The sequence below is a fragment of the Apis mellifera genome, linkage group LG3, assembly GCF_003254395.2.
Source record: "Apis mellifera strain DH4 linkage group LG3, Amel_HAv3.1, whole genome shotgun sequence".
NCBI lineage: Eukaryota > Metazoa > Arthropoda > Insecta > Hymenoptera > Apidae > Apis > Apis mellifera.
In genome coordinates this window covers 2,312,544-2,330,279 of record NC_037640.1, presented here as the reverse complement: position 1 = coordinate 2,330,279, position 17,736 = coordinate 2,312,544, and the positions used below count along the sequence as shown (strand labels likewise).

The 17,736-nt window shown below is 26.3% G+C and overlaps 2 protein-coding genes across 10 annotated transcripts; one reads left to right on the top strand and one right to left on the bottom strand.

Annotated features, from left to right (window-relative positions):
* Nucleotides 1-234: 234 nt before the first annotated feature.
* Nucleotides 235-1,956, bottom strand: LOC413394 (vesicle-trafficking protein SEC22b-B). Its single transcript, XM_396838.6, has 5 exons — nt 1,698-1,956; nt 1,213-1,322; nt 985-1,145; nt 755-901; nt 235-670 (listed from the first exon to the last, which is right to left on the bottom strand). Exons 1-5 carry the CDS (start codon nt 1,770-1,772, stop codon nt 522-524), a joined length of 642 nt encoding a protein of 213 aa, XP_396838.2. The 5' UTR covers nt 1,773-1,956; the 3' UTR covers nt 235-521.
* Nucleotides 1,957-2,385: 429 nt separating this feature from the next.
* LOC409888 lies at nt 2,386-17,702 on the top strand. Of its 9 annotated transcripts, none has more exons than XM_006557989.3 (20): nt 2,387-2,640; nt 3,371-3,417; nt 3,505-5,628; nt 5,692-6,364; nt 6,436-6,658; nt 6,737-7,168; nt 7,381-7,466; nt 7,538-7,754; nt 8,271-8,374; nt 8,467-8,617; nt 8,764-8,902; nt 9,005-9,275; nt 9,364-10,124; nt 10,210-10,644; nt 10,863-10,895; nt 12,288-12,533; nt 12,899-13,262; nt 13,340-13,428; nt 14,807-14,893; nt 15,671-17,702. In XM_006557989.3, the coding sequence occupies exons 2-20, from the start codon at nt 3,412-3,414 to the stop codon at nt 15,749-15,751; spliced, it is 6,522 nt and encodes a 2,173-aa protein (XP_006558052.1). In that variant the 5' UTR covers nt 2,387-2,640; nt 3,371-3,411; the 3' UTR covers nt 15,752-17,702. The 9 variants fall into 9 exon arrangements, with proteins under 9 accessions (XP_026295583.1, XP_006558052.1, XP_006558051.1 ...); XM_006557988.3 differs by having other exon boundaries at nt 8,467-8,623; XM_016911359.2 differs by lacking the exon at nt 14,807-14,893 and adding an exon at nt 14,078-14,122 and having other exon boundaries at nt 8,467-8,623; nt 15,671-15,809.
* Nucleotides 17,703-17,736: the final 34 nt, after the last annotated feature.

The following is a 17,736-nucleotide window of genomic DNA, read 5'->3' as shown; positions in this document are numbered from 1 at the left end:
ATTTTATAAATTATATAAAATCATATATATATATATATATATATGAAATATATATATGATCATATATATATATGATAAAATGTCAATCTTGAATGTAATATTTTTTTTGGCTTATAAATAAAATAAAAAATAACGTAATTTTTAATATAACAATAACAATGATTGTATATATTGTCTTATTTTTTATGGAATACTTAATATTATTTTTTACTAAATTAAACCAAATATAACGTATTAATTATGTAAAGAACTGTTATATTTACTGCATGATAATATATGAAAGTCATATCTTGAACGATATCAATATCATTATATTCCTTGCGACTAGTATTTCTCTGAATACAATATATGTACATTGTTTTTAATATTAAATAGACTTAACATTTAAATATATCATATGGAAAAGTAAATTCGCAGAAAAAAAATATTTGCTACACCCAAAAAAAAAAAATAATATGGGGAATAATAATGATAAAAACCAGGTTTTAGATAATAATTAATATATCAAATAAATTGAAGAACTAAAGAATAAAAAAATATAACAGGAAGACTAAAAATGCAACAAGTCCAGCCACAGCTTTTACATACATAGACTTACTATTTAAGTAAGTTGCATCCTTTTTATATTTTTGTGATAACATGGACAAATTTTGTGTCTTTGTGTCTAGTTCTGCAAAATAAATGATAATTCAGTAAAAAATATTTAAATGAGATTAAATAAGATTAATTTTATATACATATATTATATTATTACCTGAAAGAACTGTACCCCTTTGCAAAACATCATCTATATTTTGAACCATGATTCTCTGCACATCTTGTAGTTGGCTGTTGAGTGCATTCATATTTCTTCTTGACCTACCATCCAAAAAAACTTTCTTTGCTTTTTGAATATATGTATCTGAAAAAAAAATTTTAAATATAAAATAAAAACTAAATTATAAAATATAAAATATAAAATAGAGAAAGGAAAGTGATACATACTAAATTCAATAAAACTATAAGGCCTAGTAACTGAATTAACACGTCTACCATATAATGAATGAAATTCTTGTGCTATGTCTTCAAGGTAACTATATGCAATCCGTTTACTATAATTCTTTTCACATAATACCAAATAGCATACATCATTTTCAATTAAATAACTGTAAATTAAAACAACTGATAATTTATTATTATATAATTTATAAATCGTAATATGAAGAAACTTACTGGAATAAATATGGACCTGTTTCTATAGTACATCTAGTTGGAGACTGAGGTCCTAATCTTCTAAATAACATTTTTGCTTGATTTTGATATTCCAAAATACTTCTTCCTGTCTAAAAAGAATTAAAAAATAATTAATAAATAAAAATATTTTTACTTTTATTTAATAAACATATGACATTAATTAAAAAAATTAATATCATTTAAATTTATATGAAAAATATTTGATACAAATCTGAAAATAAAGATATTGTATAAAAATAATAAAAAATCAATAATAATTTTTAATTGATTAAAAATCTTAGAATTGGATATTTTAATAAAAAATATTAATATATTATTTTAATCAATAATTTATAAATAAATTACAATTATATAATTATATTTAAAAAAATTATATAAAATGATTTGTTATATAAATAAATAAAAATCAAAAAATTTTTTAAATTCAACAATAAATTGACATTTCATCATAACAGATTTCTAACCTGTTCATCTTCTTGCATGGTTGCAGCTAATGGTAAACCATCTATTATCCTTGCAATCATTGTTAACAACACCATTTTAATAGAGTTTAATTAATTTTTTCACCAAAAATGTAGAAAAAAATATTAAAATCTTTGTGAAATAATCAATTCTTCACCACCTGCAATCCATTTACGTAGAACTGGCCACGGTGTGACCGCTTCGTTTAATATCCACGATCCACTCTTAACATACCACGTCAGTCACTGTGGAACATTTTAAAGCTTCCATTGAATATATTATAACTATGTTTTTCATATCAATCGTTTTTATATTCTATGATTAATTTAATTAAAAATATTCGAAATAATATAATATTAACATTAATAATTTATATTAGAAATAAAAAATTGCAATAAAATGAACAAAAATAAATAAATAATTATAAGATTTATAATTATTTGTTTCATATCAGATAAGTAATATTTTATTACATTTTAATATTTTGAAATTTTTTATAAATTTTTAAAAATCATTATTTTATCTTTATTAACAAATTATTAATTAAAAATTTGATTTAATTAATTAAATATTTTTGTACTTTATAAAATATTTTAAATCATATTTTTATTTCATAAAATATTTTAAATTATATTACAATGCCATCTAACGAGATTTTACTGGAGATCTTTTTGACGTTTGAGATCAACGCGTCCGCGCTGTGCGCGTCTATGGTTCTGCTCGCGTGGAAAGTCAACGAGAAAAATTCGTGACGTGCTTAACCCACATCTTCCTTATAGTATTCATAAAATGTCTACATATTTGTGATTTTTTCATTTTGTTTCGTAAAAATTTGGTTTACATCGATAAACGATTGATTTTATTAAAGTAACGATTCGAATGTTTTGTGCGAAAAAATAATGCTTATTCTCGCGTATGGATACCAGTGCCAGACACGATAGTTAGGTGAGTGAACGTACGAAAGGTCCCTGAACGCTAAGTTGGGTATCACAGCTGGTATTCCAACTTTCGACACGATGTTTTTAATTTTTCACTTTTTAGTTTTTTTTTATTTATTAATTATATTATTTGCATACAATAACTGCTCTCTCATGATTTTCGTTATATAATTATAATAATTTTAAACTTTTACTATAAAAGTTTTAAGGAATTTTATTTTTCAAAATAAACTATTAGCAGTAAAGTTAGTCGGTGTAAAAATCTTAACTAATTTTTTGATTTAGTTTTACTTTGCGAAATGTCATTTTTTCAATACGGAAATGTTATTAAAATTATGAAAAATAAATATTTAATGACATCTTCATATATATTTTCTATACTATGAGAACATATTTTTATATGTATTTTATTAATTTAACAATATACTTTTTAAAATTATATTTTGAATTTTTTTAAAAATATTTATAAATATTTAAATGTAAAATATACATTATAAATACAACTGTGATACAACTATATGTACAACATGTATATATATATATATATATATATTTATAATATAATATATAATATTATAAAAAAATAGTAAATAGTAAAAAAATATATAATATAATATAATAGTTTTGTAAAAAAAAATAATAAAATTCTTATAACTGATTATTTAAAACTTTTATTTATAATATAGTGAATACTATATATCAATTATTGAATACTATATATATTTATTGTTTTATAGATTTTGTGTAAATAAGAAACAGTCCTTATTATAAAGGCAATATGAGTGTAAGTAAAATTTAAAATATAATATTATAAAAAAAATCAAATAAAATTGATTTCTATTTATTAACATCTTGTAAAATATACTTATAGAATCCTTATAGAGCTAGACCATCTAGGTCTAGAGCAGATCACAGTTTAGGATATGGAGCTCATAATCAGACTGTATGGAATCCAATGTCTAGAGTACCATCACAAGTATCATCAAATGATTCCATTCAACATCAACCATCTCTTTTGAATCAACCAAAACAATCAAATGATCCTTGGAATAATTCATGGAACTGGGATTTTGATAAACAAACAGATAATCAACAACAACAATCATCACAACAAGAACGTCAACAACAACATTATATACCTTCAGGATATAATCAAGGACAATTAATATCTAATTCTGTTCAGGACCACTATTATCAAAATGTTAATGGTAAAAAATCTGATTTGCTTAATCAGAATTCAATGCCAGATAGAAATACATCAGGAAATGTTGCTAGTAGATCTCTAGTTTCTAATCATACAGATTCTTTTACACCTTATTCAAATTATAATCAATATCAGCAATATGCACTACCCCCTCGAACAAATTCTGTGAAATCTGGTTCTATGAATTTTGATCAACTTCAATGGACAAGTGATCAATCTCAAAATGTTTCATATTCACAACAAAAATCAAGTATACAAAATCAAAAACATCAAACACCACGTCCTGTTTTAGTTAGCAGCAATTATAATTGGATTAAATCTGATCAGACAAATTTAATAGCCCCACAAAATTGGCAAAATCAGAGTAATGTATCAGGACATTGGCAAGATCAAAAAATGGATAAAGAAGCACAAAATTTTGATAATATAAGTAATCAATATACATCACAAATGCAACAAACAAGATCAATTCAACACCTTCCATCTTCTACAGACAATAAAGAACATTCTATAAATGATGCAAATGATGAAAATTGGTCTAATCAAATTAATATATCATCTTCTCAATGGAATGCTCAAAATCAGGAATCTACATTGTTAAATCAAAGTCAACAAATATCACAAAGTTATAATGCTAATGATGAATTCAATGCTTGGTCACAACCAACAAATACTGAAATTCCACAATCATGGAAAGAAATGAATGATAATAATGCATCTCAATGGTTACAAGAACAGCAAGAAAATAATAATTTAGTAGAAGAAAATTTTAAAAAAGAAATTACTGGTGTAGTTGCTACAAATGATCGACAACAAAATCATACAATACCATCCCATCATATTCAATCTAATGTTACTTCAGCAACAGATCCAAATATAGAACTTAAAGAAGAAAGAAAAAAATCTATACCTTCATTAATTCCAAATTCTGTAAATTCTAAAGATTCTAACATACATATAAAAACAAATATTGCTAAATCACATTTTTCTGATTCTCGACTTAATATGTCTGCTACTCCTGAAACTGTATCAACTGTTGCAAGTTCTGAAAATATTTCTATTCAAGAAAATAATGATTTTAATTTAGCAAATGATTCAATAGAATGGGGTAAAAATAATTCAACAGAAGAGTTACCTACAAAATTAGAACAATTAAGTCTTGGTAATAAATTAAATAAAAATTTAGAAAATCAAAATGATTCCAAAGACATACAACCTATTACATGTGATGATGGATGGGGTCAAAACACAGCTTCTAATAATAATACTACATCTGATAATATATCTGGATTGCCTTTAGATTGTGCTACACTTAGTACAGAAAATATTCATTCTAATGATAATCAAAAAGTTATTAGTCAAGAACATTCAGTACTTAATGCATATCAAATAACGAACATTAAGCCTATAGATAATGTAGCACAAAGTGGATATGATCAATGGTATAGTCAAGATACTTTACAGCATGTCTCAGAAAATCCATGGTATTCAAAAGATAATGTTTGTTCATCTAAAGAATGGGGTATAGAACAAAATGTAGAAAACTATGAAAATATTCAACAGCCTTCAGAATTTGTAAATTTAGAAGTAGTTACGCCATCATTACAAGAACGCGATATATATGGTTCAAGAGATTCCATAAATAAGGAAACTTTAGATAATGATCCTAAACCAATTCTGAATTCTACCAAGGAGATAGTTAATATGCGTGATTTTAGACAAGAAATAAATAATATTGAAGTACCTTCTGCGCAATCTGCGCGATCCCATTCACTTCTTCAATCTGAACAGGTATAAAAATCACAAATTAATTTTTTTTATAAAATAAGAAAAATAAAACAAAATTTTTTACAGGTACCGGATAATTATGAATTTGCATCAAATGATAGAAATACTTTTTTGGAAACTGGAGAATTAACTGATTCTCATCAAGAACATGAACCAACCCCGCCGAGTCAAGATGATGAAAATGACGAAGTGCCTAATGACATTCCATTTTTACGCGAAGTACCAGGACAATCAAGCTCTATAGATCCTCGTAGAAATGACCCAACGGGACAGGAACAATATATTCAATCCGGTCAAAGATTATCTGATCCAAGAAGAAATGATCCTTCTGGTCAAGAGCAAAGTCTTCAGATAAGAAACATATCTGAAAGATCAGAACGGCGCGATGTTCCACCTGGACAAGAAAGAAATGTTCCTTTACTCTCACGAGCAGATTCCGATACGATGGAACGTCGAAATGATCCGTCTGGTAGAGAACGATCTCTACCTCCACAACAATCACGAAATGATCCATCTGGAGAAGAAAGGTATCAGTCTCAATCACAAATTATGTTAGAACCAAGTGAAACCCGGGAAGTGCCTGGAAGAGGTAATGAATCTGAAGATTCTGTACAACAAACAGATGAAAATCTTAGACAAATACCGGGCGGTGCATTTCCAAATGAAGTTGCTCAATCTTCAGATGATAGAACTAATGGAAGAGTAGTTACAGGTTCTCAAGAAGTTCCTTCAATAAACTGTAAGAAAAAATTTTATATTTAAGTAAATTTAATATTTTTATACTTATTAAATTTTTATATCTGATTTTAGCTACAATACAAGATCAAACTAGTGATTCAAGAAATAAACGCGAGGAAGCTGTTGGTGCATCAATGCGCGAGAGTCAAGGAATTTCTAGTGCATCGAATCGTAGAGATTCTTATGAAGACGAAGATGATGAGGTTTCTGGAAATAGTAGAGATGATAGTAGAGAAAGACGACGTGATAGCAGTTCGGAACGTCGAAGATATGAATACGAACGAAAAAGTGCATAGTTAGTAGATAATTAACTTTTGATAAAAATTATAAAAGTTATTTTATAATGTAATATTTTATAACAATTTATTTGCAGTTATGATCGTGAACGAGAATATGATGATGATTATTACTATGATCGTCGTCGTGGAGGAGAAAATGATCGAACATATAATACACGCGATGAATTCGATCGTCGAGAAATTCCTTATCGAGAAGATGATCGTAAGCATCATAGCCGAGACGATCTTGATAGACATGCAAGAGAAGAAATAGATAGAAGAAACAGAGCTAAAGAAGATATAGATGATAGAGATATTAGAAGAAGACCAGACGACCGTAGAAAAGATAGAGTTGATGATGGGATGCGACGTAGAGAAATTAGAGACTATGATTTACGATATTCTAGAGATCGTGATTATCTTGATCGTGATAGAAGAAGAGACGATAGACGACCAAGACGATATGATGATTATGATATAAGAGATCCATATAGAAGAGAATATTATGATGATCCTTATAGTAGAGGGTAAATATTTTTTTGTACTATATATATATATATATATATATATATATATATATATATGCACACATACATACATACATACATACATATATTTTAAGTTTTTATTAAATTTATATATATAATAATTAATAATAATTATTATAATTAATAATAAACTTAATACTTTAATATATAGTGTTTTATATATTTTATATCTTTTTCTTTTGGTTTTTTAGATCTAGACCATCCAGTAGATCCTCTTATAATGATAGAGATCGAGAATATTATATGCGAACAAGAGATCCTTATTATCCTTATAATGGTAAGTATATTTATTGTAAAATTAGTTAAATTTTTATTTTAGAAAATATTTTAAATTGTTTCGTATTATAGGATATGGTGTTCCTGGATATGATTATGGTGTTCATTATGCCAATAATTATTATGCATATATTGAAAATTTACGACGTACAAATCCTGCTCTCTATTCAGAATGGTATCATAAATATTACGCTAACCAACATCAGCAACAACACATTTCTCGTGGTGTTGGTAATTATCCAGAAGACAGAGCAAGTGTTCATTCTGGGCGTAGTTCTTGCGACGAAAGGTAAGCATTAAAAAAATTAAAACAGGGTTAAATCAGAAAATTTTAGTTCTATTTTCCTATAGATTTTATAATATAAATTATGTGTTAGATTTTTTACAAATTCAAGTGCATGCTTCTACTCGCCAAACAAAGCATTATATGTTCCGTATTTCGGATATCCTGAATGGACTAGGAGTCCGCAACGAAGACAGAATTCAAGTTATCAAAATTTAAATAGGTGAGACCGAGAGAATTCTCTCGGTTCGACACTTGTTCAAAATGTTGAAAATATCAATCTTCTATTGTTGAAAGTAATTTAGTTAATATATTTTCATGATGTATTTTAAAAAATTTTCTTTAGGTAGATGTTAGAATTCTTTACTATAGCTAGCGTTTATTAAAAATTGATATATTAAAATATTTATATATTTGTAAATCTTATTATGTAGAAACAAGCTAATTTTTTTTCTAATTGTAGTTGCCCTCATTATATTAGTTTTAATTTAATTATTTAATGATAAAAATCATATTTTTCAGAGCAACTGACAAACGAACATTAGGCGACATGTCTATGCTTGAAGATTCGGCAGCTACATCTGCGCGCATGACACCAACTAAGTTTTCTATTTCACATGCATATGGTATTCAAATTGATTAAATATAATTTATTAAATATTATATTAAATATAATTTATTTAAGAAAATTCATTTTATATAATTTTATTATGTTTAGGATGTTTTTCTATTGGATCTTTGATACATGTATATCCAGCTTATCCATCTGATGGTGAAAGAGCCAAAGTAGATATTTTTAAGTTGGAAAATCTACTTTCGCATGATCCTATAGCACGTGATTTACGAGCTTATCCTGGTCCTTTAATTAAGCAAGTGTAATTCAGTATCTACTATCCTAAGCATGTGTATTATCATTAATTTTTGAAACATCTTTCATTTAATTTTTTAATAATTTTTCTTATAAATTTTATATTATAATATCATATATATATGTATATATATATTTTTTTTTTAGGGGTGTTACTCATAAAAAAACTATTATTGAATATTGCGAGAATAAAATTAAAAAAGCAGCATCAAACGAAGAAATGGTCGATCGTGCCTCATATATACTTTTATATGAATTGATGATTATGTTGATTCAACAAAATGGAGTAAGATATCTTCTTTTAAGATAAATTATAATTATTACAATTTATTGTTAAAATAGTTATAAATTATTAATTATATATATTTATATCTATATGTTTTTTTAGAATGTTGTTGGCGTTGATATAGCGGCATTATTACTCAGAAACAAAGATGCATATCCTTACGATATGAATAAGCAAAAATTACAAGATTCAGGAAGAAGAGAATCAGTAATATCTCAAAGATCAGGAATATCAATTGGAGATAGTATTCAAGGTAATCAAGATAGTGTAATAGGATCCGAAAAAATCGAGAATAAGCCACGAAAAAGCATTGAACAAATAACAGACGAATTTAGAAATACATTGCTTTATGGTTTAATTCAAGAAGCACTAGGTAAATATAAATTTATAATTTTTATATTGTTCAACGAAATGAATTTAGATATTTAGATATTATAAATTTTATTATATTTAATATGCAGAGTATGCAATGAATGAAGGTCTTTGGGGACATGCACTCTTCTTAGCTAGTAAATTGGATAAACGTACACATGCGTCTGTAATGACACGTTTTGCTAATAGTTTACCATTCCATGATCCATTACAAACTTTATATCAACTTCATTCTGGTCGTGTACCAGCTGTTGTTACTGGTATATCAGATCCACGGTGGGATGATTGGAGACCTCATTTAGCTATGATTATATCGAACACATCTGCTAATCCAGAAATTAATCGTCGCTCAATTACAACTCTTGGAGATACACTTTCTACGCGAGGAGATATTTACGCAGCTCATTTTTGTTATATACTTGCACAAGTTGATTTTGGTACTTATGGAGCAAATAATGTAAAGCTTGTATTAATTGGTGCAAATCATCATAAACCCTATAATACATTTTTCACAACGGAAGCTGTTATGCTTACGGAAATATATGAATATGCTAGAAATCTCAGTGAACCAGGTTTTACATTAATAGATCTTCAAACCTTTAAATTTGATTTGGCAATAAAAATGGTAGATCATGGATTAATAGAAAAAGCTTTACTGTATATAGAACAAATTGCAGTAAATATTTTTAATGAACCATCAAAGTACAAAAAATCATTTATCAATGCAGTTTACAATTTAGGAGACAGGATTAGATATCATGATCCAGTCTATAAAGAGTCTGTTGAGAGAGATGAAATTATAACTTTAACTTGGTTTAATAATTTATCTGAAATTGTTGGTAAATGCCATGTAAGTTTAAAAATATAAATTTTAATATTATAATATTTTAATAATATAGAAATATTAAAAAAAAAAAGATATTATTTTATTATAGATGGGAGAAATTATCGAAAATGAAATTTATACTTCTCAAACAAAACAAGAATCATATAACAATGTACAAAATCAAGAAGTCCATGAGATAAAGCAACAACAACAATGGAATACGATTCAATCTGAATACAGAGAAGGTCCAACATCAATGATGGAAGTAACCACGACTGATACACAATCAGAATGGCAACCATTATCTCTACCATCAAATATACCAGACACATATGATCAAAGTATGCAATATACAAAAAATAATGAAGAATCTTATCAGCAACCACAACAACAAGAATATTGGAATCAAGATTCTTATTATCAAAATAATTATGGAAGAAACGATAGTACCATTTCAAATTGGCAACAATCAACTCATTCATCATATCCTCCTGAACAAGGTGATATTGATGATTCTCAACAACAGGAAAAATGGAACTATGAGGTAAATCTACTGTTCCAATTTATAACATTATATATATATGATTTTAAATATTACATTCATTTGTTTTGTATCATTTCATATCTATTTTAAATATTTTATGTTTGACTTTTTTATAGAATAATGATATAGAACATGTTGTGTAAAATTTTGTGACAAATCATATATATGTATAGAAATAATATTTTTTCATTTTTTTTTTAACGCTTACACATGGACAGTCGGAAAGAGAAGAAAAAACATCTACTCTTGAAGTAAGTAATTATATGCTTACTGCGGATAGTAATCTCGATCCTGAATGGTTATTGGATGACAACAATATTAGTTCATTACGACGACGCAAAGTATTAACAAATTCAGATCGATGCGTCACTTCTTATTCTTCTGATTCGAATATTAATATTTCTACGAATATATCATCAACTTCTAATCCTTTTAGATCAACAAATTTCGATGAAAATTTTATGAAATTGCGAAAAATAATAACATATCCAAAAGTAACAACAACTTATCCAAAAATTTTATCACATAATACAATATATCTGAAAGATATAAACAGAAAAAAGAAATTAGATTATAGATATATAAAACCACCTTCTTCACAACCACCCATATTTCTAAAATGTAAAGTTAAAAAAAAAATGAAAAATAATGAAAATAAAAGTTCTGATGATGTAGATGAAAATAGTTTAACTTTATCAGCAACTACTGATTTAGATATTCAATTTAGCAAAGTAAATTTTGAATCCTTTTCTAAACTTGATTTAAATTTAGGAAGCAAAACATCTATAGTTTCTGAAAATATGAGTCAATCATTAACACAGTATTGTAATTTCGAAGATAAAAAAGTTATGAGAATAGCTCCACATATTCGAAGAAAAGATGTTATTTGCGATACAGTAGATGCATGGTCTTATTCAAATTCTTCAGAGAGTTCCTCTGAATTATATCGATATAAACCACTTATTTTTGGTGGAACATATCCAATAGATTTACCAGTTAAACTTACAAATGATCTTTGTTTAATGGAATTAAAAAATGTTCCTATGGAAAAGTCTATTACTAAAACTTATGATATTGATGTTCCCGCAAATTGTGAGTAGAGGATATTAGGCTTTTCAATTTTAAAACTTCAATGTTATTACATGTGTAGTTGTACCTGCAAAAATTAATTTTGTAAGTCAATTCTTCTGCTTATAAAATAAATAAATAATATTTTATGTTGTTAACAGGCATGAATAAATACACAGATTTTTGATAACTTATAAATAATTTGATTAATAGACATGGTTATAAAATTTGTTTTTGTTTTAGATGTCATTTATGTACATAAATTTGTTAATATTAAATATGTAATAAAATTTCTCATGTTATTCATTTTTCTGAATTTTTAAGAGATATGCCTCTTTCTTTGTCTTTTCGTTTTAAATTTTATTTTATATTAGTTATAAATTATAAATATACAAGCAAAGTTATTTACTATTTACTGTGGTAGTAAAATATTTTTTTGAAAAGGATTATTTAAAAGAAATGTTAAATGCATTATAAATAGAACAAATAAGAATAAATATTTTCACTATTGCAGTAAACAGTGATTAACTTTGCTGGAACAACTTTGCGATGATGAATTGTATATTTTATTTCAGTCATCGCAACCGGCAATTTCAATGACACCATCAACGAGAAAGCAATATGATCCCTTAGAAGAATTGGATGCACTTGAGACTCCAAAACCAGCTTTGAAATCTGCAGCTTCAGCTAAGAAAACTTCAGAAAAATCAGCTGAAAAGAAATCATCTAATAGCGGAAGTTCTTGGTTCGGTGGTCTATTTAGCAAATTGGCTCCAAAACCAAGAAATCAGATGATATTACCAGATGACAATAATCCAACGGTAAGTTTTTAAAACATGTTATATATTTTATATTATTATTTAAAAATTACGATAGATATTTTATATTTTTCTGTCGCTTAAGGGCTTACGCGAGTACTTATGGTAAATATGACGACTTTAATGATGGAAGAGGAAAAGGCCAGTATAATTCAATGTTCGGTTATTCAATTAACATCTAACGAATTATTGATATATTCTGGCTTAACATTCCAACTTTCGTTTCTAACAAAATTAAACAGTAAAATTACTCGAGCCCTATAGTTTATATTTATTTTTAACACAAATTAAATTTGTATTATTTTTTTTATAGTTAATAATAAAAGAAATTTAATATTATAATTTATATTTTATTTTATTTCTAATAGATCGTTTGGGATCCTGTTGCTAAAAAATGGATGAACAAAGACGAAGATGGAGACAATAATTCGACTACAGTAGCTCCTCCTCCAAAAGCTTCTGACATGGGATTTAGAACACCCGTTCCTTCGGAACAAATTTCATCCCAATCATCACAACCATCTCAATCATCTCAACCACCTTTGCAAACTGATGAATCCACTGTGAATAAATTTAAATTACCTAGAGGTAGAAGTATGCGTGCCAATTATATAGATGTAATGAATCCAAGTGGTTCAAAAAATAGTGGAGCACCTTCAAGTATACCAACTCCAGCATCCCCAATGGTACCTATGGCAACTTCGTCACCTCAGTTATTTATTCCCGCTCCAGGTAAATTTTTAATAGATTTTAAAATTCTTTATGTTTTTTTTTTTTTTTTATTAATTACATTAACATTTCTTTTATAGTTAATGATCCAAGTGCTCCTGTAGACTTCTTAACTCCAACAGCAACGTCAGTCGTACCTACGAATGTTTCTGAAAATGTATCTCAAGGGGTAAGTTTTTTTTTTATTACGAATAATTTTTGTAAACATTTCTATGCATATACAATTGTTTCTCATTGTCATGAACATGTATACAACATTAATACTACAGTTTCATATTTATATTTACAATTTCATTATATTCAAAAATCATTATACACAACTCTTTTATTATCTTTATGTTATGGCTGCAGTATGCTGGTATGCAGCTTTATTATACCCTTAAACCTGTTTCTGGAACTGTAATGTTAAAATATTACCTTTTTTTGCAATTCCTTCATAGTTACATTTGTAATAACGATTTGTACGTATCGTATTTTTCCCTAGTTCTGTGTATTGTCTATTTATCTAATATCTCTTGTTTTTTAAAATTAAATTATACTTTTATATGTGCAATACTAAAAGTATATAAAAATTATACATATTTTTGATTATTTGAATTATTCTATGCTAAATGATATAAATTTATGAAATAGATTTTCTTTATAAAAACCAAGTATTAAAAAATTCAATTTATTCCTATATAATTGAAAATCATATGTGCTTTCTGTGTTATAATGTTCATTATATTAAGTAGATTTTCCAAGATCATAATAGATATTCTCTTTGTTGCAAATCTGTGTTTAATCTACCTTTCTTTTTATGTTTTCTTTGCAAGCAGTCGGGGAGGCAGAATGATGTAGCCAAATAATAATTGTTGCTGATAGTAAGAACTATTTTATTAATTTTACACATTGTTGTTTACTATTTTGTACATGCATGGGTTTGTAATATTTGTAGCATGAATGATAATGCATATATTGTATATGTATTCAACAAATTCTAATTATTTGAACAGTAGAACAACATTACACTGAACAAAGTGAATTACAGTAAGGATAAAAATGATATTAAGGTAGAAAACAGTAAAAGCTACTTTCTAATAATTGCTTGTCTATTATCTTCTTTTATTTTTTATCAATATTATTAAATTATTTTTTTAAGATCTTTTTCTTTTGCATGTATATACACAATTTTTAATAATATATAAATATAATGATTTAAAAAAATGATTTAAATTCACAAATTAACATATGGTACAAGGCACTAAAATAATGCACTATTGTATATACATTATAATTTTCAGCATGATTTATATTTTTGTATTTAAAAGGAATATTTATCATAAGAAAGAAATCATCATTTTTATGAATATTAGAGATTTGCAATACCAACTATTTGTATTTTTAATATTATACAATTTTTTATATTACAATTATTTTATGAAACAATATATATGTTTTGTGATAAAGAAAGTCGGTATTGCATCCTCACAAACTTTTATAACTATAGCAATAGAATGAGTATTTGGTTAGTGAGAAAAGATTGTTGTGTTTATTATATGGCACAGTTCTCTCGATGGAGCTCAACCAGCTCGTTATCGCGAGAGGTGCAGAGCTACACTATGAGGGATCCGCGTTTCCTCCCACAAAACAAGGTAATCCAGTGGCATTAGACATTTCATATTCTAAAGGTGATATCATTTAAATATATAAATACTCAACATTATATTAAAAATTCTAATTTATTTATTATAGTATCATATTTTATAATAAATTTGTAATTGTAGATTATATTTTATTTGATTATTTTTGTAAATGAAATGATTTCTGATATGAGTGATTTTTTTCAGTATTTCTGAATAAATTTTTAATAATTCTTACAATTATTAACTTAAATATTTTTTTATATAGTATACAAAACTAATTAAAATATATTCTACATTTGCAATAGAGTTAAGATAAAATTTCTTTTTATATTCCACAATCATATAGCTTTTGCATTTATATCAAGCTTAAACTTCTTATGTTAAGCACTTCTTAAATTTATATAGCAAAACTAAGGGAGAGCTTGGTGATGGATGTATTTATGGTATTGGTCTTATAATGTATGCATTACATGTTGAAGCTTATATTTTATGCTTTGTATCACAATCAATAAATTTCAAACTATTAATTTAAATATTAAAGAAATAGAATTAATAATTTTAATTGAATTACAAAACATTATATATTATATATCTTTTTTTTCTTTAAAACATATAACAATATTGTAATATTTTGCTATAATTTTTTGTTGTAGGCAAAATTATACAAGAATAAGTATAATAATTTTATAAATAATTGATAATATGATAATAATTGATAATATTTTATATTTTATATAATTTAAATCTATTGTATTATATTTTTCAATCAAAAATGATAATGTTTAGGGACCAATGATGTACAACCCAAGCGACATGAAGAATCGTTCGGCGAAAAATTTACATCAGAGCGGGTATCCTCCACGATAAAATTCACAATCTTGAACAACATACGTTGATGAGTAAGAGGATTTTTTTATTCTACCAGGATCACACATTATTTAGATGAATCGAAATTTTCATAACTTAACAGGCAAATATACCTCAAATTACGTAAGTGAATAGATGCGTTATAAGTTTAGTCAAGTATACGTGAATTTCCTATGTTTTCGATTTTACAAAAATTAGTTTCATTTTTCTAGAAATAAGATTTCTAGAGAATATATATGTATATATGTATTCTAAGCGTATAATTGCTTTTAAATAGTACCGTAAACATTTGGAATATTACAATTTACAATAGAAAAATGTTTAAAAAATCGTTAATATTAATAGGATTTCTTACTTTTTTGGATTTCTTCAGCTTTTATTTTGGAGAATACGTGCTCCACACGTTGCTGAATTTTGTTAAATATACACAGGGTACTTGTTTTCTAAAAATTTTTTTTTTAATGGAATGTTCTTTGATTTAACTTCGTGCGAATCGTAGATACTTTTATCTTTCAATATATATACATAAATAATACTTTTCAACGATGTAAATTACTAAACAGAGAAATATGTATTACTGGCATTGAAGAGAATGGATGAAACGTTATTCAATCGCGGTCTTTTGATATAAGTTGATTGAATAAGATAAAATCGAGAATTCTAATAATAATAAAAAAATTAATGTGTGTTATGTTGAGTGAGATCGCGAATAAGAAGAATGTTAAGTTTGCGCTCGTAACAGGATTCAGATTTAAGTTTTATGTGAATGCTTTTCCCGAAACATTTTGCATGTTATAATGTTTATTATAGCGAGAATAATGTTGACCGTATTATATACATTATGAAAAAATTCGTTACAAATAATCTAATAATATAATAATACACGGTCATATCTGATTTTATACACTGGCGAAGAACAGTTGCATAAAAAATGAAGCAGATATCAATAATGTAAGAAATGTTAGAAATCTGAAAATTTTATGAATCCTATTGTTAGGCGATATATCATGCAAATATTGTTATTAATCATCAGACTAGTATATCATACCAATATTGTATCAATAAGAAGCATAACTGCCATTTATCTATTTGAATTTGGGATAATTGGTAAAAAAAATGTCAATATTTATGTCAAATTTTTACTTTTCCTTCGTGATCATTCTATATATATTTCGTCTAAAAATATTTTCTCCAATATTGTTTCTATCAATTAATTGGGTGCCTAGTATTTTATAAATATATATATTTCCTTTACAAATAATCTTCTTTTTGCAATATGTTTTATATCTTATGTTTTATGTTCATTGTTATAAATGAAACTGCACGTTTCAAATTTTGCCTTTTCTCATTATACAGTATAACAATATTTATCACTTAAAAAAAAAAATAATTGCAAGTTGCATTATTATTCTTCAACTTGCTTATGCTTGTAGATATATGCTGACTTGTAGATCGCAGCGTCCATACGAACCATAAGCTTTTTCTCTTTAAGGAAAATGCGTAGTTCGTTTTTCCCTCAAGAACGTTGGTGCTGTCAGAATGTTTCAATCTCTAATTATCAAATTGTATGCCATAAAAAGTTTAATGTGCTCAAGTGGAAGAGAAAATATTTTGCAAACGAGCAAATACGCTTCTATATAAAGATGTTATTTCGCGTTTTTCTTTTTACGAGCGTAATACGATTATTCCGAAAGTCTATATGTTCCTCTCGGTGATTGCTTTTGATGATACATATTCCATATTATATTTTTCACTATCTATTACCGAGGGAAATTCTTAGATATGAGCCAAGAGATACTGGCAAATATGGCAACTTGATGAACGAAGAATAACATTCATGCAATGTACAAACGTAGAATAAGTCTTATAGATTGGTTTTTCATTATTTATCGTCCAGCGTTTTGTGATAAAAAAAAAAAAAAGATGATCGAAAGCAAGAAGACAGTAGCGGATATAATTAAACGAATGTATTCAAAATATGTATA